This window comes from Bubalus bubalis, chromosome 11 (genome assembly GCF_019923935.1).
Source record: "Bubalus bubalis isolate 160015118507 breed Murrah chromosome 11, NDDB_SH_1, whole genome shotgun sequence".
NCBI classification, from domain to species: domain Eukaryota; kingdom Metazoa; phylum Chordata; class Mammalia; order Artiodactyla; family Bovidae; genus Bubalus; species Bubalus bubalis.
The window spans coordinates 32,574,585-32,601,931 of NC_059167.1; the positions used below are offsets into that span (position 1 = coordinate 32,574,585).

Below are 27,347 nucleotides of genomic sequence, written 5' to 3' on the forward strand. Positions count from 1 at the left end.
AGACGGCAGCCCACCAGGCTCTCCTGTCCCTGGGATTCTCCAGGCAAGAACACTGGAGTGGGTTGCCATTTCCTTCTCCAGTGCATGAAAGTGAAAAGTGAAAGTGAAGTCACTCAGTCGTGTCCGACTCTAGTGACCCCATGGACTGCAGCCTACCAGGCTCCTCTGTCCATGGGATTTTCTAGGCAAAAGTACTGGAGTGGGGTGCCATTGCCTTCTCCGATTTCAAGTGTATCATTTGCTAAATTTTGACATATGTATATACCCATGAAGTGATCATCACAATCAAGATAATATGATGAATAAATCCATCAATCTCAAAAGTTTATTCATAACCTTCTGTATTCCTTCCTATAACTACAGATTGGCTTGCATCATCTAGAATTTTATATAAGTGAAATCATAAAGTACACACTCTTATTTGGGTGTGGGTTCTGTCTTTTTTCCCCTCAACATAACTCTTGTGAAAATCATCTATGTTACTCTGTATCAGTAGTCCATGGCTTCTTCTTACTAAATAGTATTCCATCTTATAGATATGCCAAAATGTGTATATTTAGCAACTATGGACATTTGTGTGTGTAAAGTTTTTGCTGTTGTTTAGTCACTAAGTCGTGTCTGACTCTTTTGCAACAACATGGATGGCAGCTGTCAGGCTCCTCTGTCGGTGAATTTCCTAGGCAAGAACACTGGAGTGGGCTGCCATTTCCTTCTTGGAGGGATCTTTCTGACCCATGGATGGAAAATTGCTATCAACATTCATGTGTGAGTCTTTGTGTAGACATGTTTTAGTTTCTCTTGGGTAAATAAATACTTAGAAGTGAAATGTCTGGGTCATATGGTAGGTGTACGTTTTACTTTTTTAAGAAATTGCTAAACTGTTTTCCAAAGCAGTTGAATCATATTACATTCCCACAGCAGCATATGAGTTTAAGTGCTTTACACTTGCCAAAATTTGGCTTGTTAGCCTTTCTAATTTTAGATGTTCTAATGGGTGTGTAGTAGCATTTCATTGTGGTTTTAACTGACATTTTCCTAATGATTACTTGATGTTGAAAATCTTTTTATGTGCTCATTTCTTTGGGTAAGGTATCTATCCAAAGATTTCATCCATTTTTTAATTGGACTGTTTTCTTAATATTGAATTCTGAGTTCCCTATATATCCTAGATATAAGCTTTTTATCAGATAAGTGATTTGCAAATATCTTCTCCCAATCTGTAGCTTGTCTTTTCATTCTTTTAACAGTGTGTCTTAAAGTGAAATTCTTATTTTTGATAAGACCAGTTTATTAACTTTTTTCTTTCACGGACACAATTTTTGGTGCCATTTTTGCCTAGCCCAAGGTCACAACTTTTATTTTTATTACAGAAGTGACTAACAGATATTTATTATTAGTTTTTTCCTGATCTTTATTTGGTCATAGGTCATTAATATTAAACCCTACATAATAGGGTATTCCATAAACAATCTTTATCTTATACATTTTTGGCTTTCATCTGCAACACCCTGCAATGCTATACAGTACCATACCATGACTATTTATTGAATAAATTAATCCACAATGAGAAACATTGTAATAGCATTGTAATTAAATGCTATTGCATTTAATTTAACATGGGCATTCTTTTTTTTTACATCTTGGAGAGTATCCTATTTTTTCAGTACACAAGAATTCATGAATTTTAATATAATAAATTTTTACTGAATACCTACTATGCACAAACTACTAAGCTAGTTATTGCATGGGAATATAGAACATAGCTATCTACCTAGGTAACAGGCATTTTTATATACATTATTTCTAATTTTTAATTTAAAGACAAGGAAATTAAGACTTAGAAAAAAAGCTATGTATGTATTCCAGGTCCCAGCTAGAAGCTGGATAAGCTAAGATTTATAGCCAAGTTTGAGTCAGGTAAAAAAAAAAAACAGAAAAAAGGAGGCATGATTTGAGGCTGTCTGATTCCAGAGACTGTACTCGTGATAGTGTACCATGCTAAGGCAATACTGTTACCATTCTGATTTAAGTAAAGCACAAGTACTTAATTGGGTACCTGAGGAAAGTCTTCAGCGGCTTCTGATAATTTAACGTCACTTTCTTGTGCTGTCAGAAGTGTTGTGGAAAGAGTAACGTGAGGATCTGGTTGCAACTCCAATTCTCCCAAACTCATTGGACCATGACTAGCACATAAATCTTCATAAACAGCATCTGCTATCAAATAAGTAAACAAAAAGTTAAACTATTTCTTAAAGGAAGAAAAATTGGCTAAAATCACCAATATTTCTCACCTGCTAAATTAGAAATAGAAATACTTCAACAGAAAATGCCTGTCACCAAGCCTTCATTGCAATTAAAACCAAAGGTCATAGCAAATTCAAAAAGCACCTATGTTCAAACATATCTATGGATTATTCTAGGGTTCCAATCAGCAAGTTGTTTATGCAGCCCCCACACAACACCCACTCTTACATACCAACTCCTAACCCTCCAGAATACCTTTTCGGTCAATAAAAGTCAATAGAATACTTTCTATCTAAAATGTAATCTTAAAGCAAAGGACAATTTCCTGACTAGAAAATGTTGATATTGCTTAGCTCTGCTCTGTAGATATTTTTCTTCAAACAATCAAGCTCCTCTTTTCCTCATCCAAATCTCAATCGAATCAATAAAAAGAAGACAATATGAACAGAAACAAATATTTATCTAATAACATCACTGTACATTTATATTGCACTTTAAACTCCATGCACTTTCACATACATGATCTCATTTAATTTGAATCTCACAATCATTCTGTAAGGTAAGAAGATCAGATAATTTTATAACTGTCTTTCACTGACAAAGCCAAGGCTCAGGAAAGTTAACCAGTTGTTCAAAAATCAGAATTCTAGTTAAGAGGTGTACAGGAACTAAAATCCTCATCTTTCAACTCCTACTCACTGTTTCTTATTTCACATTCTTGCTAAATTATTTCTCAGAAAAATTCTGTTTTTCCTAATTAATGGTCATCTTTTAAATACAGCACAGTATGGTCTATCTCATTTTAATCAACAGAAATAGACCTGAAGCTCTACACATAAACTAAGTTGTTTCAAATGAAATGATATTTTAAGACCCCATAGATATTATATTTTCCACTTACAGGTAGTCTGTTGAAAATTTCTTAGGTATAGCAAATAATCACTCTCTCTTTTTTTACATTAATCTGTATTTTTAGATAAGTAAAAGTTGCTCAGTCGTGTCTGACTCTTGGCGACCCCATGGACTGTACAGTTCATGGAATTCTCCATGCCAAAATACTGGAGTGGGTAGCCTTTCCCTTTGTTGGGATCTTCCCAACCCAGGGATTGAACCCAGGTCTCCCACATTGCAGGCGGATTCTTTACCAGCTGAGCCAAAGTTTTACATAGTTATAAGAAAAACATAACCTGACAGGGGAAGAACTTAAATGGGTAATTCACAGAAGAGCAAAGCCAAATAATCATCAAATATAAACTCACCAGGAGTCAGGCATATGTTTATACTTAAATTGACAAAAATAAAAAAGGTAATAAAAATAATATCTGGCAGGGATACAGGGGAAAGGTTGTAATATATTACTGATAAAGAAAAATTAGTTTAAACTTTTAAGACAGCAACTTGGCATATCTATTTTAAAATTTAAAATATATTTTCCCTTGGACCTGTTATTTCTGGGAAACTACTCCCTAAATATATAATGCAGCAATCTGCTAGGCTATGTTGCTGTTGTTGTTGGTCGCTCAGTTGCGTCCAACTCTTTGTGACCCCATGGACTGTAGCCTGCCAGGCTCCTCTGTCCATGGGATTCTCCAGGCAAGAGTACCGGAGTGGGTTGACATTTCCTTCTCCAATGTTAGGCTATACATGAGTGAATATTTACTCTAGCATTGTTTATAGTGGGGGGAAATGGTAATAAAGTAAACATTCATCAACAAAGCAATAACTGAATAAATTACTGGAAATCCATACTGAAAGGTTTTACGCAGTCAATAAAAAGAATGAATTTAAGTAATACTAGTTGACCTGGAGTAATTTCCACAGGGTTTCCTGGGTGAAAACAAAACGCATGATATAATCTCAACTTGAAAAATGACAACAAATATATACACACCATATGTACCTATCATATATAATTATATGCAGAAGGAAAAAAAACCTAAAAGGTTACATATCAGAATCTTAACATGTGTTACCTGAGATAAGGCATAAAGTGGGACAGGAAAAAATGTGAGGAGGAGGGGTAGATGAAGAACATTAAAAAAAGAATCTATACTTTAAAGTAATATATAATATAATCACATTTTGTTTTTATATAAAATGATATGTGGTTGACGCATGGGTGTAATGAACAAAATTAGTCACAAAGACATAAGATAGACTGTGATAAAATAAAAAAATTATATGTAGAAACCCAAAAGTATATAAACAAACATCTCCCAAAAGCATTAAAAGTACATAATAACTCTCCGCTCATAAAACACTCTATCACTTAACCTTTATTTACTGACTATGCTACATTCTCTGCTAGATGCCAGAGCTATGACAGCAGACAAGATGAAGTCCCCACTCTCAAGGGAGATTACAAATCAGTGTCATAAGAGCAACATTAGGCAGGTGACATTAGAGGACTACACAGAGAGAATATTTGACGGTATCTAACTCAGTGATAAGGGGTCAGGCAAGGATGCCATGACAACAATGACAACAATGTTGCATTTGCTACCTCACTTCTAAAAATTACACTCATTGAGTGTAATTATGTTAGTTATCCCTTTTTAGGAGGGATGCTCAAAGGATTATTCCATTCAAGTCAAATTTAATTCAATTAATTATAATTTGAAATCCCTAATTTTATTTGTCTAGAATACTATTGCTTTGAAAAAGCAGCCATGGTAGACTCAGTCTGCTTGACTTGCCAGTGCCAGCAGCAGCTTTGGTTCTTGCACGTCTAGTAAGTTACTCCATTTGTATGAAACCCAAAGGCACCTCAAATTCCACTCATTCTTATTTCCTCCTAATTCTATCTTTCCTCCATATCTCCTCTCTCCCTCAGTGAATGGAGATACCAACTATCAAATCATTCTAGCCAGAAACCTAGAGATTTCTTAGACCCTCTCTTCTTTTGCATTTCTCATATCCAAATTAAGTCTTGTCCACTCTCCTTCTCAAATGTCTACCAAATCTCCCTTTTTATACTTCCCTGCTGCTCAATAATGACTCACCAAGTTTACTGTAACTGTCTCAGCTAGAGGCTCCTTGCCTCCAGACTTAATTCTCTCCAATCCATCCGTCACACTGCACCTCACATGTTCTTGCCAAATAAAAGGCAAATTTGATCATTTCACTCATTTATATACAATTCTTAATGGATCTGTGGATATTATAAAACATTCAGAATTGACAGAAATTTACAAATGACTTTTCCATGGGAATAAATATAAAGCAATTGGAATTATTTTCCATTTTGCACACAAATAAATCTCTACTATCTTAAGAGTAAATCCAAAAACCACTGGATGTTATCATCTATATCTACCTGGTTTCTGCTTACTGGTCCAATTTCATTATATCCTAAGCTCTAAAGCTGTGACAAAGTACTTAGACTTCCCTGCTTAAGTTTCTTTGTCGTTTCAACTTTATCCCCTTGTCTTATTATGTATTCTGCCATGAAGGTTTCTCCTACACTTACTACACAGCAAATGCCTATTCATCATTGAGAACTCATTTCAAGTAAGCTCACATATGATGTCTTTCTTGATTGCCCTCCCCAGATACAACTGACCTGTACCCCAATCCTATTTGGACTGCTAAACAATAACCACAATAACCTATTGCATGTTTTTGCTTTCTCATATACTATCTCTACTAGAGAAAAAATTCACTAAGAATAAGGTGTTACCAGGTTTTATGTTCCTACCACCTAGAATATCCTTAGAGCAGAGCAAGCAATCAAAAAATATTTTCTGAATACGTAAATGAACAAACTGGAACATGTTTATCACACTTCATAGTCTGGCTAATTCCTCTAATACTCAGTTTCACATTGGCTCTTCCGGGAAACCTCCTCTGAGCCCTCATGTGTGGGTTATTCCTCCTCTGTGCTCCCATAGCAGCCTGTGTTGTTGCATTAATCAACAATATTGTAATTGTTGTCTCACATTATCCTACATGAGTTTGTAAACTTCCTGGAAAGCAGACAGCTATTACCTCTGCCTCTCAAAACCCTTATTTAGTACCAATACAGTGACGGGTACATGCAGGTATTTAGTGCATTTTCTGAGTAAATGAAGAGTTATCAGATCAGATCAGATCAGATGAAGAGTTATAATTGGTAGTAAATCTCAGAGTCCTCAGAGTTTGTTCAAAATACCAGTTCACATTTTAGGGTTCTTAAAACAATTCTTCAAACCTTATTTAGCATCTTTTTGTTATTCAACCCAACCTGAATTAGAAACAGTGGTCTAGGACTGTGAGTTGCAAATAGGATACTTTCTGAAAATGAGAAGTGGGGACAGGCAAGGTAAGAACAGATCAGCCTCTGTAGAGGAAGCTATTAGAAATCAACATGAAGGGCATGAGATTAGACAGTAGCAGAAATAATGATACATGGGACTCATTCTTCTGCAATAACCATAATGTAACAAAATACTTAAAATAAGAGGGACAAACTAGTCCTCTATAGGCACCTTTTTTTTAGGCAACTGTGTGTAATTTCTGGTTCTATTAAATGTATTTGAGAAGGTATTTTTACCTTCTCCAAAACAGTATCATGTGTCAAGCATAGTGCTAACTACTTTATATACAAGAGCTGACTCATTTGAAAAGACCCTGATGCTGGGAAAGATTGAGGGTGGGAGGAGAAGGGGATGATGGAGGATGAGATGGTTGGATGGCATCACTGACTCAGTGGACATGGGTTTGAGTAGACTCCAGGAGTTGGTGATGGACAGGGAAGCCTGGCATACTGTGGTTCATGGGGTCACAAAGAGTCGGACACGACTGAGCGACTGAACTGACTGACTGACCTCTAATAACCTTATGAGGCAGATACTGTTTCTGATAAGCAGCTTCCACTACGGCCCCCTAACGATTGTTGCCTGGTATTCAGACCTTTCTGTAATCCCCTGCTATATTATTCCAGGACTGGTCTTTGCTATTAACTGAATGTGGCAGAAGTGATGACATGTCACTTCTGACTTTAGGTTATAAAACACCATGGGTTTCCATCTTGGGTGCTCACTGTGTCTCAGATCATCCACTCTGGGAAAAGCGAACTGCTATGTCATGAGCAGCATAACAGTAAGGCTCACGTGGTGAGGAACGGAGGCATCTTGCCAACAGTCATGTGAATGAGCTTGGAAAGCAGATCCTCCAGCCCCAGCTGAAGTCCTTAGATGATGGCAGCTCCAGCCAACAGATTAACTACACCCCATGAGAGATCCTGGGAACCACGCAGCTACGCCACTCCTAGATTCATGGCTTTCAAAACTGTGAGAGAGAATAAATATTTCCTGTCTTCATCTGCTAAACTTTGGGGTAATTTATTACACGGAAATAGATAACTAGTACATTAATATTATCTCTACTTGATAGATGAAGAAACTTGGGCTCAGAAGATTAAGTTACTTGCCCAAAAATACAGATCTGGAATTTAAAATGATTTCCAAAACTTCGAAAGCTCAAGCTCTTAGCCACTCTGTTATAATGACTCATCTACATACTTAATCTAATGCCACATTCAGTTCAGTTCAGTCACTCAGTCGTGTCCGACTGTTTGCGACCCCATGAACCGCAGCACGCCAGGCTTCCCTGTCCATCACCAACTCCCGGAGTCCACCCAAACCCATGTTCAATGAGTCGGTGATGCCATCTAACCATCTCATCCTCTATTGTCCCCTTCTCCTTCTGCCCTATCTTTCCCAGCATCAGGGTCTTTTCAAATGAATCAGCTCTTTACATCAGGTGGCCAAAGTATTGGAGTTTCAGCTTCAACATCAGTCCTTCCAATGAACACCCAGGACTGATCTCCTTTAGGATGGACTGGTTGGATCTCCTTGCAGTCCAAGGGACTCTCAAGAGTCTTCTCCAACACCACAGTTCAAAAGCATCGATTCTGTGGCGCTCAGCTTTCTTTATAGTCCAATTCTCACATCCATACATGACCACTGGAAAAACCATAGCCTTGACTAGATGGACCTTTGTTGACAAAGTAATGTCTCTGCTTTTTAATATGCTGTCTAGGTGGATCATAACTTTCCTTCCAAGGAGTAAGCGTCTTTTAATTTCATGGCTGCAATCATCATCTGCAGTGATTTTGGAGCCCCCAAAAATAAAGTCAGCCGCTGTTTCCACTGTTTCCCCATCTAATTTGCCATGAACTTATTATTGTTTTCAATTCAATTAAATAAATATCTACAGAGTACCTACAATTAAAAATGTACTGGTCTGTACGTAACCAGCTAGGTGATACCATAAGGAGGGACTAAATAGGATACATCCTAATGGATTTTATTCGGTAACAATTCAGTAAGTACCTCTTTGTTCACAAGTACCAAGCAGCTCTCAAGTGATCTGTGAGAGCCATCTAGTGTCGATTCTATTTAATCACAATCTGCACAGTTAGCTGGATACAGATATAGAAGTCGTATTTTATACTACTTTGAACCCTAATTTAAAATACTGTTAAAAATGAATTCTCCTACTATGTGCATAAAATAAATAATTCAAGTATTAATTTATATTTATTCCCATGGAAAATTCAGTCCTGAGAGTCTCTCATTTCTGAACGATAAGGTGGAAAGCTTAATATAAAACTGACAGTCTAAATACTCTACACCAATGTACTTCTTTCTGATTTCTGGCAAATCTGCATGACTCCAGAAGTTCTTTTCATTTAAGAGACTGCAATAATAAACATGAGATTACCAATAAATGAGAATATAGTTGATCCTCATTACTCTGAAGACTTCATTTCTACAAATCCACCTGATACAATGTATTTGCAACCCTGAAATCAACATTCAGCACATGCGACTTGTGGACATGCATGCATGCACACAGCAGTGAGACCTGAATCACCCGACACACACTCAGCAGGTGAGGCTGAGCACAGGCTGCTCTGCTTTCTTATCAGCTCTTACGCTGTGAACAAGTATTCTTTTTTGCTGTCTATTTAGTGACAGGTTTTCCACATTCTTATATGTTTTCTTGGTGATTTTGCTCTTTAAAATGGCCCCAAAACATAGTGCAGAAGTGCTCTTCAGTGTTCCAAAGTGCAAAAAGCTTTGATGGGCCTTACAGAAAAAATATAGGTGCTAGGTAAGTTTCATTCAGGAATGAGTTATAGTGCTGTTGCTCATGAGAATCAGTGTTAATGAATCAACAGTGTATATTAAACAAGTGCCTTTAAATAGAAACATACATAAAGCAAGGTTATATATTGTCAAAAATGTTGTGTATATATCAATAAATATAATAAATATAAATATAATATACAGGCTCATAGGAACCTAACCCAGGATTTCCTCTAGGAAGAGTGGCTCAGTATTTCCTAATTCAGTGTTTGTGGTGTCTCTATTATAGGACCTAATGAGCATCAACTACATATACCAGAAACTGATATTCTCTATTCTACTCTTATTCTCAAACTATTACAGCAAAAAGTTTAGTTAACAAAGTTTCAAAATAACACTGAGTGCACTGAATTCTGAGTCAGAAATTCCTACAGCATAAAGAGTGAACTTCTACAGTATTACTTAATTAAACATTGTTCTACACAAGATGTTATGTGACGGTTTTCATGTGCTAGTCATCTTTTTCCCAATATACATTAAAATAATATCACTACTAAAAAATCTAAAGTAGACATATACATATTACCAAAACTTCCACCCAGAGAGTCATGTACCAACACTGTTACATGAATCACATTTGGGGAAACATTGCTATATATAGAAAAAGTCATTATCAAATTTTTCAATTGTGAATACCCTTGTAAATAAAGAAGGTTTGCAAGGTTCTACCTGAAAACAGTTATGCTTTTCTTAATTCAGAGTAGGAACACTACTGTAGTTATAATACAAAACAGAATACAGCATTCGACATGAAAACAGTACAAAGAGAGTGTGAAGGGATTCAAAGTAAATATTCTAACAGACACTACATCAGGAAGGGGTATTTTGGTGAATACCTGCAACCATGTCACACTGCTGAGATGATGGCTTCAGACCACATTTTGCATCTGAAGACTCTGCCTTAGCCACAGGTTGCTGCACGCACGCAGAAAGTCCCATGAAGAGGTTCTCTGCTGCTGCTGCTGTCAGCCTCTGTCCTTCACTAAGCTCACCCACACTGTTTTCCACGTCCTGTAAAAAGTAGAAACCACTGTTATAAACATGACATTAAAATCAAGTCAAAACAAAAAATATCTGTCAAATGTATCAGGATGCAGACCACCTGATTGCTTGAAAAGTATTTTAGAAAGTGCTTATCAAGCCACATACACATTACATGAAAGTTAGTTTAATAAGATACCTAAGTGTAGGCTTTGCTTTTCTTATGAAGTATTTCTTCTGAAGTTAAATACCCATTATCTGTTTATTCAACCTCCAAATTAGACAGCAATAAAACACACAAGAAATTTTTTATTATTTAAAACACTAAATTCTGGCACACAACCTAAACTGTTTATATAGTTTAAAATTAGAAAATAGAAATTTTACCTCTTGTTCTTTCTAAATGAAAATGGGCTAAAGTTGTCAGAATGAAATCTATAATGAAACTCTTGCTGAAAATATACAAAAACTACAAATATGCTTCTTTACCAAATATATAAACTAAAAACTTTAAAAATGATGTGTTAAAATTCTTTCTGTGTTAAAAACTAGGTGACCTAATCACAAGCACGTGTTGTGACTTGGAGATATTCTAATTAATGAGCTTACTAATCAAGAACTGAATAAAAATTCCAATATATGAAGGCTCTCATATTTTTTATTTAAAAGGAGTTTAATTTCAACCAAGGGGTTTTTTTTTTTAACTAGAATATATGAAGAAATCACTGCTGAAACATCTCTGATGACTGTTGACTACAAAATAAAATCTAACTGCTTAGCTCATCATTCACAATTTTCTACAATTTACCCTAATTATCCTCTACAGATTTATAGCTCCCCTTATTCTGTAATCTGACTTTTCTTAAAGAATATCAATGACTCAACATCCTTTAAACAGGAAACGATTGGTTTTTAATTAATATGAAACCCTTGGAGATTCTTGGGCAGAGTTTAGGATGACAGCAGACACATTTTCCTTAGAAATATTTCACAAGACCTATATTACTCTACCACTACCATATAAATGTTGTGCAATATACAGTACCTTCTCTTTGATGAACATTTTCAAGGGTACTTATAATTGCTAAACACCTTAATACTCTGTGGAAGATTTAGCTTCCCTATTCACACAAAGCTCTAATACCACATAAGCATTTGTCATTTTTATATCATACGCCAATCTCGGACTCATGTCAACTCTAAGTTTATCTATAATCTCCAGTAGCACACCCAGCCCATCCACATAAATGCACAAAATGCAGTTCTGTCCTCAGCCTGCTCTCACTGACCAGATGCTCCCTCTAGGCAAAGAGTAGCAACAAAGAATGGCTACTATTTTCTTACCAAAGCAGTATTTTAACTTACAAATATATCATTATTACTAGTTCTTATTACAAACAAATGTTTAAAACATAGGAAAACACATTTAATGTCAATCACTGTTAATCAGACTGGCAAAAATTTAAGATTAAAAATACATAATGAGGTGTCAGAATCTCATAAAGTTGAAAAGCAATGCTTTAGTGTCTATTTAAATTATAAATGCCTGTGCCTTCTGAGTAAATTCCACCTCTTGTTATCTTCTATCAGTTCAGTTCAGTTCAGTTACCCAGTCGTGTCCGATTCTTTGTGACCCCATGGACTGCAGCATACCAGGCCTCCCTGTTCATCACCAATTCCTGGAGCTTACTCAAACTCATGTCCATTGAGTCGGTGATGCCATCCGACCATCTCATCCTCTGTCATCCCTTTCTCCTCCTGCCTTCAATCTTTCCCAGCATCAGGGTCTTTTCAAATGAGTTGATTCTTCGTATCAGGTGGCCAAAGTATTAGAACTTCAGCTTCAGCATCAGTCCTTCCAATGAATATTCAGGGCTGATTTCCTTTAGGATTGACTGGTTTAATCTGCATGCAGTTCAAGGGACTCTCAAGAGTCTTCTCCAACACCACAGCATCTGTTCTTCGGTGCTCAGCTTTCTGTATAGTCCAACATTCACATCCATACATGACCACTGGAAAAACCATAGCTTTGACTAGACAGACCTTTGTTGGTAACGTAATGTCTCTGCTTTTTAATATGCTGTCTAGGTTGGTCATAGCTTTCCTTCTGAGGAGCAAGTGTCTTTTAATTTCATGGCTGCAGTCACCATCTGCAGTGATTTTGGAGCTCCCCAAAATAAAGTCTCTCACTGCTTCCATTGTTTCCCCATCTATTTGCCATGAAATGATGGGACTGAATGCCATGATCTGAGTTTTCTGAATGTTGAGTTTTAAGCCACCTTTTTCACTCTCCTCTTTCACTTTCATCAAGAGGCTCTTTAGTTCTTCTTCGCTTTCTGGCATAAGGGTGGTGTCACCTGCATATCTGAGGTTATTGATATTTCTCCTGGCAATCTTGATTCCAGTTTGTGCTTTATCCAGCTTGGCATTTCACCTGATGTACTCTGCATATAAGTTAAATAAGCAGGGTGACAATATATAGCCTTGATGTACTCCTTTCCTGATTTGGAACCAGTCTGTTGGTCCATGTCCAGTTCTAACTGTTGCTTCCTGACCTGCATACAGATTTCTCAGGAGGCAGGTAAGGTGGTCTGGTAGAGAGGCAATTCCTCATGGTACAAAAAAGGATTTTATTCTTTTCATAGTTTGGAGAAAGAAAAATTGGAATCAGTCTAAAAATTTTTCAGTAGGAGAATAAACTAGGGCATACTACATGGTAGATAAAAAGGATATGGTATGTCTTTTAGGATTTAGTTAAATTTTAAGAATGAGATGGCAGAATAACACATATACATACCTCAAAATTACCCACACATGAGCACACACACTTGCACATGCAAATGTTTAGATGCTTAGAAAAAAACTGGAAAGGATAATCTTCCAACTTCTGGGCTTCTGGTCTAGCCAAGATGACACACTAACAAAGGCTGCCAGCTCCCTGTCCCCAAAAATGCTGGAGTAACTACAGAAGTGAGAAGCAGCCACGGATTCTGAGAATTAAGTAAAAACTGTGAAAAAACACTGGGAAAGACCAACTGCTAGCTTGACCTGGTATATGTGGGGGAAAAGGGCTGCATCCTGTGGAGGAAGGTGGCTACAGGGGGTGCAGTGAGAAGAATGACTGATGTAAAGAGCTGCTGTCATTTCCTCTTTGCTTCATTAACTGGAAATCATCACTGCTTGCACCTTAACCATAAAGATCTTGGCAACAATCTGGGCTGCAGATACTAGTGCCCCAGAGTAATGGTATCAGGGAGCATGAAGGCCCAGTTGGGGTGAAAAGTTACAGACGACATCTGACCAAGAACCCATAGGCATTCACTCCTCACTCTGTCCCCCTTTGAACCCAAGGACAGGAATACAAAACCTCTCAAAGAAACTTCTTCCTAAGGGTTTTAAAGACATAACAACCCTCAGAAGAACTGAATGGCAGAATATCAGCAAACAGCTGTGGTCCATCAGGAGTGGTTCTGTGCTGCCTGAGAAGCCCCTTCCTGGGGCTCATCGCCTCGTCTCTTCTTCTATTCACTTAAACGGACCGTGGCCTGATTTTAGTCCTTCAGTTCAGTTCAGTTCAGTTCAGTCACTCAGTCGTGTCTGACTCTTTGCAACCCCATGAATTGCAGCACGCAAGGCCTCCCTGTCCATCACCAACTCCCAGAGTTCACTCAGACCCACGTCCATCGAGTCAGTGATGCCATCCAGCCATCTCATCCTCTGTCGTCCCCTTCTCCTCCTGCCCCCAATCCCTCCCAGCATCAGAGTCTTTTCCAATGAGTCAACTCTTCGCATGAGGTGGCCAACGTACTGGAGTTTCAGCTTTAGCATCAGTCCTTCCAAAGAAATCCCAGGGCTGATCTCCTTTAGAACGGACTGGTTGGATCTCCTTGCAGTCCAAGGGATTCTCAAGAGTCTTCTCCAACACCACAGTTCAAAAGCATCAGTTCTTCAGCACTCAGCCTTCTTCACAGTCCAACTCTCACATCCATACATGACCAAAGGAAAAACCATAGCCTTGACTAGACAAACCTTTGTTGGCAAAGTAATGTCTCTGCTTTTGAATATGCTATCTAGGTTGGTCATAACTTTCCTTCCAAGGAGTAAGCGTCTTTTAATTTCATGGCTGCAGTCACCATCTGCAGTGATTTTGGAGCCCAAAAAAATAAAGTCTGACACTGTTTCCACTGTTTCCCCATCTATTTGCCATGAAGTGATGGGACCGGATGCCATGATCTTCATTTTCTGAATGTTGAGCTTTAAGCCAACTTTATCACTCTCCACTTTCACTTTCATCAAGAGGCTTTTTAGTTCCTCTTCACTTTCTGCCATACCCAACACTAATTCTCAGACAGAAGAGCTTATCGTACTGCCCCCACCCTGGCCTCAGAACATGAATTCAAATAACAAAAGAAACAAATTATTCAAGGAGTAAATGTTAAAAAAAAAAAAAGTGAAAAACATTAACCATATACACATATACACATACAAAAGGAATAAAGAAAAATACTAACAATGTGAAGCAAAAGATCATTAAAAAAAGACACAAGTGAGAATATCCAATATGAATAACATAGAAGTCAGATAAACAGTAGGCTAAAGAACAAATTAGTGGTTGGCAGATCAGATTGAAGAACTCTCCAAGAAGAGAGTAAAAAAGAATGAAGAGATAGAAAATCGAAGACACAAACAGAAGCAGAAGTATTAATATCTGGAAGTAAGTTTTAGCCAGAGAGGGAAAAAGATGAGAGGAAGAAAAAAACTGAAAAAGTAGAGATAAATTTCCCAGCATTAAAAAGATGGAAAAGTCTGAGAACAGAATGAATAAATGGACCAATATTGGTGGTGGTGGTGGTGGTTAGCCGTCCAGTTGTGTCCAACTCTTTTGTGACCCCACAGACTGTAGCCTCCTAGACTTTGTCCATGGGATTTCCCAGGCAAGAATACTGGAGTGGGTTGCCATTTCCTTTCTCTCAAGCATTTTCCCAACCCAGGGATCCAACCTGCAGTGTAGGTGAACTCTTTACCTCTGAGCCACTGGAGAAGCCCAAACAATATTACTGATTTCCAAAAAGAAGGAAACAGGGATTAAGTTAGTGGAATTTTTAAATTATGATGACATTTCTGCTATTTTCTACTATTTTTTGTTCCATTTGTGTGTCTCATTTTCTCTCTCCTTTTTCTCTCAGACTTCTGGTCTCTATACTAAGCAGCTTGGTTTCTAGAGTTACGAGAGCACTTTCTCAAACTCAGTAGCAGCAATTACAAATAATATCTTTCCAGTGAAATCAATTTTTAATCAATACCTAAATAAGTCACAGAAAAATTAGTTGTTTTTCAACAAGAAGGAATAAGTTAAACTTACATTTTTTTTTCTATTACTAAGTTCCACATCTTTTTTCCTCTATCTTTCCTAAGCATTTAAATCTTTAAAAATTAATAGAAAATAAAGCTAGCCATCTCCCTGGATGATATACAGAGTTCAGATCTCCAGTTCATCTAAAGATAGTTTCTCACCTGTTCAAGCACAGACAACCAAACACAACAGAAAGAATACTAAACAGAATCAAGAATCCAAGTCCCACCTCTATCATTAACCAGCCTGAGTGACCACACTGTACCTTTCCACCTGGCATTTCCTTAAGCACCTTAATGTTTCAAATCAAATTCAGTATCTTCCCCACACAACCTGGCACTCTTCTCTCTGCATTTCAAAGTCCACAACTACACAAGCACAACTTCTCTTAATCAGTGACCAATTAGTGCCAATTCCATACTCAAGTTTAAATCTCTCTCCTTTCCATTTCTACTTAACTGCCTTTGTTCATGTTCTCAGTCTGGACTACTCCAATGGTGTTCTGACAGGCCTCCATCTTTCCCTCACTTGTCCATGGCTCCTGATGCCTTCTTAAATATCTTAACTTGTGACTCCCTTGCTCACAATATCTTAAGGGACTCCAATGGCTTTACCCTGGCCTACAAGGCTCTTAACGATTATCTGGCTCAATCTACTTCTCTAGTTATTTGATCAGTTACTGCATGGTAGAGTAATTGTTTAAGCTCTTTTTTCCCTACAGGACTGTAAGCTGCTTAAAAGTAGGGATCCTGCCTCAACATCTTTATATCTTTTCCGACGCTGTGTCTGGCATATTGTAGATACTCAGTAAATGGCTGCAGAAAGAAAGAACAAACGACTGATCCCCACAAATCATTTAAAAGGGCTTCAGCTTGTTTCATCTGTAGAATATGAAGTTTAGAACTGATGGCCTAAATTCCTTTCAGTTGTAAAAATCATAACTCTATGGCTTCAGGTTAAAGTTACTACAAGGCTGATCCCTGAATAAGCTGAAGTACTAGCATGCTTTAACTAAAATTATGAATATTTTTGTTATCTTTTTCTTGTATTTAGATCTAACAGAAAAAAATAATTAAAGTTAAAAAGTACCTCTGAATGATACACAGCTTGCTGTGAAACTAATGATTCCGGGTTTTGTTTAGCAAGAAGAGAAAGAATTGCATCGGCATGAACTTTTTTATGGGGCATCCTAATCACTTGTCCTTCGCTGGGAGGATCATCTTCCTAAATAAAATATAAGGATAATACAATCAAAAAACAAAAATTAATCCCCAAACAATCCCATTTTTCATATTAATAATTCATGATTCATAAAACTTAAGTCATTATGAATATGATCATATTGGCACTTTATACAAGAAGATGGACTCTTTACTATCATTTAGATCTCATTTCTATTCAACTATACTAAAAATCCTTTGTGTGTGCCTCAAAGATAATCATCAGTATAAAATAATTTGGTTACATTTGAATTGGAGATTTATTATAAAAGATGAAAATTAGACCTTCTGTCCCATGAGATTGAGTGACAAGGATTCATAACATTTTATTCAGGATCGTCAAGTTTCTTCTCACACATTTTCCTGCTTCCTGTGGATGCGGCACACAAAGCTGTGCCCCAGCGTGGCAATGGGGCTGAGGCACCATTGCAATGGCACAACCTGGACCACAGGCAGAAATGAAAACCTCCGGAAATATGCTGCGGCACCTACAGACCTTTGACTGTCCTGTGCCTTTGTGCTGACCTCCAGTGCTTTTGAGGGAGCAGTCTGACCCAGCTCAGACTTCTTGGCACCTCAAAATAGACCAGTTCCCCAAATGTAGGCCACAGAGCCAGAAAACTGGATTCCTTGTAAATACCAGTATTAACATGACTTTAGATTCCATTAATAGTAATTTTACCTAAGTATCTTATGTTTAATGAAATAAAGTTTATTAACTCTGGAGCACAAGTCTTTATCCCCCAGGTGTACATAGGTAAATGCCTACTGATTCATAACTTCAAAATTAGTCTCAGCTTTTCAAGATTGTATTTCTGCATGTGATTCTACCATAAATTTGTAGCATATCTGATTTTAGGCTTAGTAAAAATGTTGAAATTAAATTAGTTTTAAATGCAGAAAAAGAAAGATGTTATAATTTAGTCCTGGTTCAGGTCAGCGATTTACTTTGAACAAACTTAAAACATGCTTTGGCACCAAGATACAGTTCTAAGAAGGGATAAAAATGCCATAATGACAATATGAAGTAGGCCAAATCTTAGTTTAATGCTTCTCTGAAAATAAAGACTTCTCCTTTAGTCTTCCCCCGGTATTATTTTATAAAAGTGACTTCCACTCTCTTCAGAATAGACTCAACCAATTACTCATAATAATTAGTTAGAAAAGTAGCTGCCCTATTAAAATCTTATCAAAATGCTCCTTCATTACTTCATACTCCCACATATAGTAGAGAAAATTATTTTAACACATTTTGAACATATGAATCTCCAGATTAGGCATCTTTCATTCCTGTGTCTTTAATAGTGTAAAGACGCTATATGGCATCTTTCATTTTTTGTTTGTTGGACTTGACAAACACCAGCCCCTTGCAACTCAAGCTTTAGAATTCATACAGCCCCTATTAGAACTCAAAATTTACAGTTCTTAGCTTGACAGAACTTAACATCAGGTTTCCCTGGTGGCTCAGATGGGAAAGAGTCTGCCTGCAATGTAAGAGACCAAGATTTGATCCCTGGGTTGGAAAGATCCCCTGGAGAAGAAAATGGCAACCCACTCCAGTATTCTTGCCTGGAAAATCCCATGGATGGAGGAGCCTGGCTGGCTACAGCCAGCTTTGCGACCGCAAAGATTTGGACATGACTAAAGTGACTTAGCACACACAGCTTAAGTTGATAGCTTAAAACGAAAGGCAAAAGTATTATGTATCCACAAAAATCTGTGACTATATAGTTATGTGACACAAATAAGTGATTTAACCTCCTTCAACTCAAAGGAAAATAAGTACTAACATATTTTTAACAAAGGATGCATATCATCCTTTAAGATGCTTTTTTTAAATATAGAGGTTTAGGCTTCTAACTGCCCACACACATACATGCATACCACATAACCCTTATGATCTACTGAATCCACATATCAGAGGGTGGGGCCAAAGACACACTTTTTTAAAAGCTCCACTGGTGAATTTAATATACAGTCCTACTTTACATCACTTGAATGGGTTGCTTTAAAGAAATTTCTAGCATTATGATTGTAATGGGATAGAAGAACATGATGTTTCAAAAGTATACCAATCTCCTTCTGTTTCATCATGATCATATACAATGATAACAAATGAAAAGATTAATGTAACTAGCCTTCTACTTCCAGACAAGATGGAGTAATAAAGACCAGAAACATTGCTTAAAACAACTAAAACATGGACAAAGTATGTGAAAAAATGCATTTCAAAACATAGGGCATCAGTTAACAAAAAACAATGATCCCTGAGAAATGGGAAACAAATCAGAAGAAGCCTATGACTGCTCTAGCTTACAGCTTATAGGCTTCCAGACTGTGGCACAGGAGCCTGAGCTGAAAAGATGGAGCTAAAACTACAGGAAGGCCAAGACGGCTAGAGTTCCTAAGACAGTCTGCTGCTGCTGCTAAGTCGCTTCAGTCATGTCCAACTCTGTGCGACCCCATAGACGGCAGCCCACCAGGCTCCCCCGTCCCTGGGATTCTCCAGGGAAGAACACTGGAGTGGGTTGCCATTTCCTTCTCAATGCATGAAAGCGAAAAGTGAAAGGGAAGTCGCTCAGTTGTGTCCGACCCTTAGCGAACCCATGGACTGCAGCCCACCAGGCTCCGCCGTCCATGGGATTTTCCAGGCAAGAGTACTGGAGTGGGGTGCCATCGCCTTCTCCGAAGACAGGCTGCTAGAAAAGTGAAAGCTGCAGAGAGAGAACTCTGGAGAACTGCAGATGATTCCCTTGAGAATTAACCTGATTACTGATCAGCAGATGCATCTGAGGCAATTACATAAGGCTGCAGGAACAAGTACCTGAGAAGGGATTGGATATATCAGTGCCTGATGTTAAAAACAGGTATGACCTAAATCAAATCTCGTATGATTATGAAGTGGAAGTGAGAAATAGATTTAAGGGACTAGATCTGATAGAGTGCCTGATGAACTATGAATGGAGGTTCGTCATATTGTACAGCAGACAGGGATCGAGACCATCCCCATGGAAAAGAAATGCAAAAAAGCAAAATGGCTATCTGGGGAGGCCTTACAAATAGCTGTGAAAAGAAGAGAAGTGAAAAGCAAAGGAGAAAAGGAAAGATACAAGCATCTGAATGCCGAGTTCCAAAGAATAGCATGGAGAGATAAGAAAGCCTTCCTTAGCAATCAGTGCAAAGAAACAGAGGAAAACAATAGAATGGGAAAGACTAGAGATCTCTTCAAGAAAATTAGAGATACCAAGGGAACATTTCATGCAAAGATGGGCTCGATAAAGGACAGAAATGGTATGGACCTAACAGAAGCAGAAGATATTAAGAAGAGGTGGCAAGAATACACAGAAGAACTGTACAAAAAAGATTTTCACGACCCAGATAATCATGATGGTATGATCACTCACCTAGAGCCAGACATCCTGGAATGTGAAGTAAAGTGGGCCTTAATCACTATGAACAAAGCTAGTGGAGATGATGGAATTCCAGTTGAGCTATTTCAAGTCCTGAAAGATGATGCTGTGAAAGTGCTGCACTCAATATGCCAGCAAATTTGGAAAACTCAGCTGTGGCCACAGGACTGGAAAAGGTCAGTTTTCATTCCAATCCCAAAGAAAGGCAATGCCAAAGAATGCTCAAACTACCACACAGTTGCACTCATCTCACACGCTAGTAAAGTCATGCTCAAAATTCTCCAAGCCAGGCTTCAGCAATACATGAACCGCGAAATTCCAGATGTTCAAGCTGGTTTTAGAAAAGGCAGAGGAACCAGAGATCAAATTGCCAACATCTGCTGGATCATGGAAAAAGCAAGAGAGTTCCAGAAAAACATCTATTTCTGCTTTATTGACTATGCCAAAGCCTTTGACTGTGTGGATCACAATAAACTGTGGAAAATTCTGAAAGAGATGGGAATACCAGACCACCTGACCTGCCTCTTGAGAAACCTGTATGCAGGTCAGGAAGCAACAGTTTGAACTGGACATGGAACAACAGACTGGTTCCAAATAGGAAAAGGAGTACATCAAGGCTGTATGTTGTCACCCTGCTTATTTTACTTATATGCAGAATACATCATAAGAAACTCTGGGCTGGAAGAAGCACAAGCTAGAATCAAGATTGCCAGGAGAAATATCAATAACCTCAGATAGGCAGATGACACCACCCTTATGGCAGAAAATGAAGAGGAACCAAAAAGCCTCTTGATGAAAGTGAAAGAGGAGAGTGAAAAGGTTGGCCTAAAGCTCAACATTCAGGAAACTAAGATCATGGCATCTGGTCCCATCACTTCATGGGAAATAGATGGGGAAACAGTGGAAACAGTGTCAGACTTTATTTTTGGGGGGCTCCAAAATCACTGCAGATGGTGATTGCAGCCACAAAATTAAAAGATGCTTACTCCTTGGAAGGAAAGTTATGACCAACCTAGATGGCATATTCAAAAGCAGAGACATTACTTTGCCAACAAAGGTCCACCTAGTCAAGGCCATGGTTTTTCCAGTGGTCATGTATGGATGTGAGAGTTGGACTGTGAAGAAAGCTGAGCACTGAAGAACTGATGCTTTTGAACTGTGATGTTGGTGAAGACTCTTGAGAGTCCCTTGGACTGCAAGGAGATCCAACCAGTCCATTCTAAAGGAAATCAGTCCTGGGTGTTCACTGGAAGGACTGATTGCTGAAGCTGAAACTCCAATACTTTGGCCACCTCATGTGAAGAGTTGACTCACTGGAAAAGACCCTGATTCTGGAAGGGATTGGAGGTAGGAGGAGAAGGGGATGACAGAGGAGGAGATGGCTGGATGGCATCAATGAGTCAATGGACATGAGTTTGAGTGAACTCCAGGAGTTGGTGATAGACAGGGAGGCCTGGCGTGCTGTGATTCATGGGGTTGCAAAGAGTCAGACACGACTGAGCGATTGAACTGAACTGAACTGAACTGATGTTAAATACCATTATATATAACAAAGGACTATAGTTGTTTCCACTGGCCATGCTGGAAAACCTCAATATTGAGGCACTGAGTGGAGTACATAGAAGAGTCTTCTCTCCACAATGGGGATAAGTATCCCTAGATTGAGTACCACTATGGTTTTGCCTAAAAAACCATAAAGCAAGAAGCAAAAGGATAAAACTGTCTCTGAGTACTTAGCCATTTCCTGAGCAATGCTCAGAAATATTTATAGTAATATAAAAGTGAAAGAAAGTGTAGTGTCGGACTCTTCGCAATCCCGCAGACTATAACCCACCAGGCTTCTCTGTCCATGGGATTCTCCAGCCAAGAACACTGGAGTAGGTTACCATTCCCTTCTTCAGGAGATCTTTCCAACCCAGGGATCAAACCAGGGTCTCCTACATTGCAGGAGGATTCTTCATCATCTGAGGTATTAGAGAAGCTCCGTAATATAAAACATATTATTCAGTTAAATATGAATGTAAATAAAAAATGTATTACTCAGTTAAATATAAATATAAGCATATTACTCAATATAAAACATAACTCAGTATATTTTATATTACTCAGTAATACAAAACATATTTATAGCAATATAAAAATATAAAACATAGAAGGAAAAGGTCTACACAAGATTTTGGCAGATAACTTAAAAAAAGCTCTTCTTAAAGATTAACACTTCAGTATTCTTGCCTTGAGAACTCCATGAACAGTATGAAAAGGCAGAAAGGTATGACACTGAAAGATGAACTCCCCAGGTTGGTAGATGCCCAATATGCTACTGGAAAAAAGGGGAGAAATAACTCCAGAAAGAATGAAGAGACAGAGCCAAAGCAAAAACAACACTCAGTCGTGGATGTGATAGGTGATGGAAATGAAGTCCAATGCTATAAAGAACTATAATGCATAGGAACCTGGAATGTCAGGTCTATGAATCTAGGCAAATTGGAAGTGGTCAAACAGGAGATGGCAAGAGTGAAGATCAACATTTTAGGAATCCGTGAACTAAAATGGACTGGAATGGGTGACCTTAGCTCAGATGACCATAATATCTACTACTATGGGCAAGAATCCCTTAGAAGAAATGGAGTAGCCATCATACTCAACAAGAGTCCAAAATGCAGTACTTGGGTGCAATCTCAAAAATGATAGAATGATCTCTGTTCGTTTCCAAGGCAAACCATTCAACATCACAGTAATCCAAGTCTATGCCCTGACCAGTAATGCTGAAGAAGCTGAAATTGAACAGTTCTATGAAGACCTATGAGAACTTCCAGAACTAACACCCAAAAAAGATGTCTTCTTCATTATAGGGGACTGGAATGAAAAAGTAGGAAGTCAAGAGCTACCTGGAGTAACAGGCAAATTTGGCCTTGGAGTACAAAACGAAGCAGGTCAAAAGCTAACAGACTTTTGCCAAGAGAACACACTGGTCATGGCAAACACCCTCTTCCAACAACACAAGAAAAGACTCTACACATGGACATCACCAGATGGTCAATACTGAAATCAGACTGATTATATTCTTCGTAGCCAAAGACGGAGAAGCTCTATACAGTCAGCAAAAACAAGACTGGGAACTGATTGTGGCTCAGACCATGAACTCCTTATTGCCAAAATCAGACTGAAACTGAAGAAAGTAGGGAAAACCACTAGACCATTCAGGTATGACCTAAATCAAATCCCTCATGATTATACAGTGGAAGTGACTAATAGGGATTAGATCTGATAGACAGAGTGCCTAAAGAACTATGGACGGAAGTTTGTGACACTGTACAGGAGGCAGTGATCAAGACCATCCCCAAGGAAAAGAAGTGAAAAAAGGCAAAATGGTTGTCTGAGGAGGCCTTACAAATAGCTGTAAAAAGAAAAGAAACAAAAGGCAAAGGAGAAAATATATACCCATTTGAATGCAGAGTTCCAAAATATATCAAGAAGAGATAAGAAAGCCTTCCTCAGCAATCAATGCAAAGAAATAGAGGAAAACAACAGAACGGCAAAGACTAGAGATCTCTTCAAGAAAATTAGAGATACCAAGGGAACATTTCATGCAAAGATGAGCACAATAAAGGACAGAAATGGTATGGACCTAACAGAAGCAGAAGATATTAAGAAGAGGTGGCAAGAATACACAGAAGACCTGTACATAAAAGATCTTCATGACCCAGATAACCACAATGGTGTGATCACTCACCTAGAGCCAGACATCCTGGAATGCAATGTCAAGTGGGCCTTAGAAAACATTACTATGAACAAAGCTTGGAGGTGACAGAATTCTAGTTAAGCCATTACAAATACTAAAAGATGATCCTGTTAAAGAGCTGCAGTCAACATGCAGCAAATTTGGAAAACTCAGCAGTGGCCACAGGACTGGAAAAGGTCAGTTTTCATTTCAATCCCAAAAAAAGGCAATGCCAAACAATGTTCAAATTACCACACAATTACACTCATCTCACATGCTAGCACAACAGTCCATGAACCGTGAACTTCCAGATGTTCAGGCTAGATTTAGAAAAGGCAGAGGAACCAGGGCTCAAATTGCCAACATCCGCTGGATCATCGAAAAAGCGAGAGTTCCAGATAAACATCTACTTCTGTTTTACTGACTACGCCAAAGCCTTTGACTGTGTGGATCACAACAAACTGTGGAAAATTCTTTAAGAGATGGGAATGACAGATCACCTGACCTGCCTCTTGAGAAATCTGTATGTAGGTCAAGAAGCAACAGTTAGAACTGGACATGGACCAACAGACTGGTTCTATGTTGGGAAAGAAGTACATCAAGGCTGTATATTGTCACCATGCTTATTTAACTTATATGCAGAGTACATCAGGTGAAATGCTGGGCTGGATAAGGCACAAGCTGGAATCAAGATTGCCGGGAGAAATATCAATAGCCTCAGATATGCAGATGACACTACCCTTATGCCAGAAAGCGAAGAAGAACTAAAGAGCCTCTTGATGAAAGTGAAAGAGGAGATGAAAAAGTTGGCTTAAAACTCAACATTCAGAAAACTCAGATCATGGCATTCAGTCCCATCACTTTATGGCAAATAGATGGGGAAACAATGGAAGCAGTTAGAGACTTTATTTTTTGGGGCTCCAAATCAGTGCAGATGGTGACTGCAGCCATGAAATTAAAAGATGCTTGCTCCTCAGAAGAAAAGCTATGACCAAAAGTATATTAAAAAGCAGAGACATTACTTTACCAACAAAGGTCTGTATAGTCAAAGCTATGGTTTTTCCAGTAGTCATGTATGGGTGTGAGAGTTGGACTATAAAGAAAGCTGAGCACCAAAGAATTGATGCTGTGGTGTTGGAGAAGACTCTTGAGAGTCTTTTGGACTGCAGGGAGATTAAACCAGTCCATCCTAAGGGAAATCAGTCCTGAATATTCATTGGAAAGACTGATGCTGAAGCTGAAGCTCTAATACTTTGGCCACCTGATGCCAAGAACTGACTCATTGGAAAAGACCCTGATGCTGGCAAAGATCAAAGGCGGGAGAAAGGGACAACAAAGGTTGAGATCATTGGATGGTATCACTGATGCGATGGACATGAGTTTGAGTAGGCTCCGGGAGTTGGTGATGAACAGGGGGTGCAGTATGGGGTTGCAAAGAGTCGGACACGACTAAGCGACTGAACTGAAAGATTAACATATAACTACCATATTATCCATCCATTCCTCCCCTAGCTATTTGTCAAAGAGAAATGAAAGCATCTAGGTCCATACAAAGTCTTGCACACAAGTGTTCACAGCAGCTTTATTTGTAATAGTTTCAAACTGGAATAAACCCAAATGTCCATCAACAGGTGAACAGACAAACAGTGGTACATCCATGCAATAGAGCACTACTCAGCAATAAAAAGGAATGAACTATGATACAAGCTATAACCCAGATAAATCTCAAAATAATTATGCTGAGTTAAAGCAATCACATGCAAAAAAAGAATACATGTCATGTGATTCCTTTTATATAAATCTAGATAAGCAAACTAATCTATAGTTACAGAAAGTGAATCAGTGGTTGGTGGGAGAGATAAATTGGATGAGAAGAATGATGAGAGATGAGAAGGAGGGATAATGAAAGGGCCTGAGGAAACTTTTGGGAGTGATGGATGATGAGTATGTTTATTTCATTAACTCTGATAATGGCTTACAGACATATACATATGTCAAAAATTATCAACTAAGTTTTAAAAGCAATAATATTAGCAATGCTTAGCAAAGACTATGGATAAATGTGGGCTTCACCTGTGGCTCAGAAAGTAAAGAATCTGCCAGCAATGCAGCAGACCCAGGTTTATTCTCTGGGTCAGCAAAGATTCCCGGGAGAACGGACTGGCTACCCACTCCAGGATTCTTGCGTGAAGAATTCCATGGACAGAGGAGCCCAGTATGTAGTCCACGGGGTTGAAAAGAGTCAGACACACTGAGTAACTAGCACACATACACACACACATGGATAAATGTAGATGAAAGTTGAGCACAACAACCCTTCCTCACTTAGGTTGTTTGAAAACATAAAAAGTAAAGATTTCTATTCCTTAACAGTTTTCAAAAAAAAATCCCTATTATAATTTCTGTGTGGTATTTACATTATTTAATATATAACTTGATATCTATATAAAAATACATTTTTAAATGCCTATTTTTTGTCTATAAAGCTAAATAATAACTAAGAAGAGTTAGTGCCCCTGGGTCCTATTTCAGTAATTCTTTTAAAACTAACTAAATTCAGTTATTTTTTTAGCATAAAGAATTATAATCATGGTTAGGGAAAAATAACAAATATATTATAAGAGAGCTGGTTTCAACATTGAAGGTCCTGCCTGCAACATTATAAAGGCATTTACAATATCTCCACATGACAATGTACACTGAGATTTTCATTATCTAATTACATTAATTGCATGTTTCAACTACTGGAGCCACAGGGGTTAACAATAATTTTCTATTCATTACAATCTTCTATTATAATTTTCTATTTTTACAATTACAATAATGAAATATATAGATATGATAATAAGATGTATAAGAAATTTTACATTTCTTTGTTGAATTTTATGACTATAATGCAAATATTTGAGGAAAAACCCTGATCAGTTGCAGCAAGTTCATCAGGATATCTTTTATGTCAGAATTCAAAGTGAAGTGAATCATTCCTTACCATTTCAAGGGCATCTTGCAAAGTACTAGATAAGCTATCATTTAGGTTTGCCAGATACAGCCCTTCATCTCCTAAAACTAGAAATTAAAATGCAAAAATTTAGAAACAAGAAGAAACAAATTTAGTAAATAATCTCACGATAAAGTTGTAAAACATTACCCTTAAACTTACACAATAAAAATACTGACAAAGTTCATAAATCATAATTCACAAGCTAAAACCCGCCTGCCAATGCAAGAGACATAAGAGACATAGGTTTGATCCCTGGGTCGGGAAGATCCCCAGAAGAGGACATG

At 38.0% G+C, this 27,347-nt stretch overlaps 1 protein-coding gene across 16 annotated transcripts in view; it reads right to left on the minus strand.

Annotated features, from left to right (window-relative positions):
- The window catches only part of KIAA0586 (KIAA0586 ortholog), a 126,115-nt gene that overhangs the window by 31,679 nt on the left and 67,089 nt on the right, over positions 1–27,347 (minus strand). For 11 of the 16 annotated variants that reach the window (XM_044924917.2, XM_044924918.2, XM_025295451.3 and 8 more), the window contains 4 exons: positions 27,052–27,128; positions 16,801–16,935; positions 10,214–10,388; positions 2,057–2,214 (listed from right to left, as the gene is read on the minus strand). In XM_044924917.2, coding sequence (XP_044780852.2) covers positions 2,057–2,214; positions 10,214–10,388; positions 16,801–16,935; positions 27,052–27,128 — 545 coding nt within the window. Of the gene's footprint in view, positions 1–2,056; positions 2,215–10,213; positions 10,389–16,799; positions 16,936–27,051; positions 27,129–27,347 lie in introns of those variants that run through there. The other 5 variants (XM_025295452.3, XM_025295450.3, XM_025295454.3 and 2 more) reach the window with 4 other exon arrangements.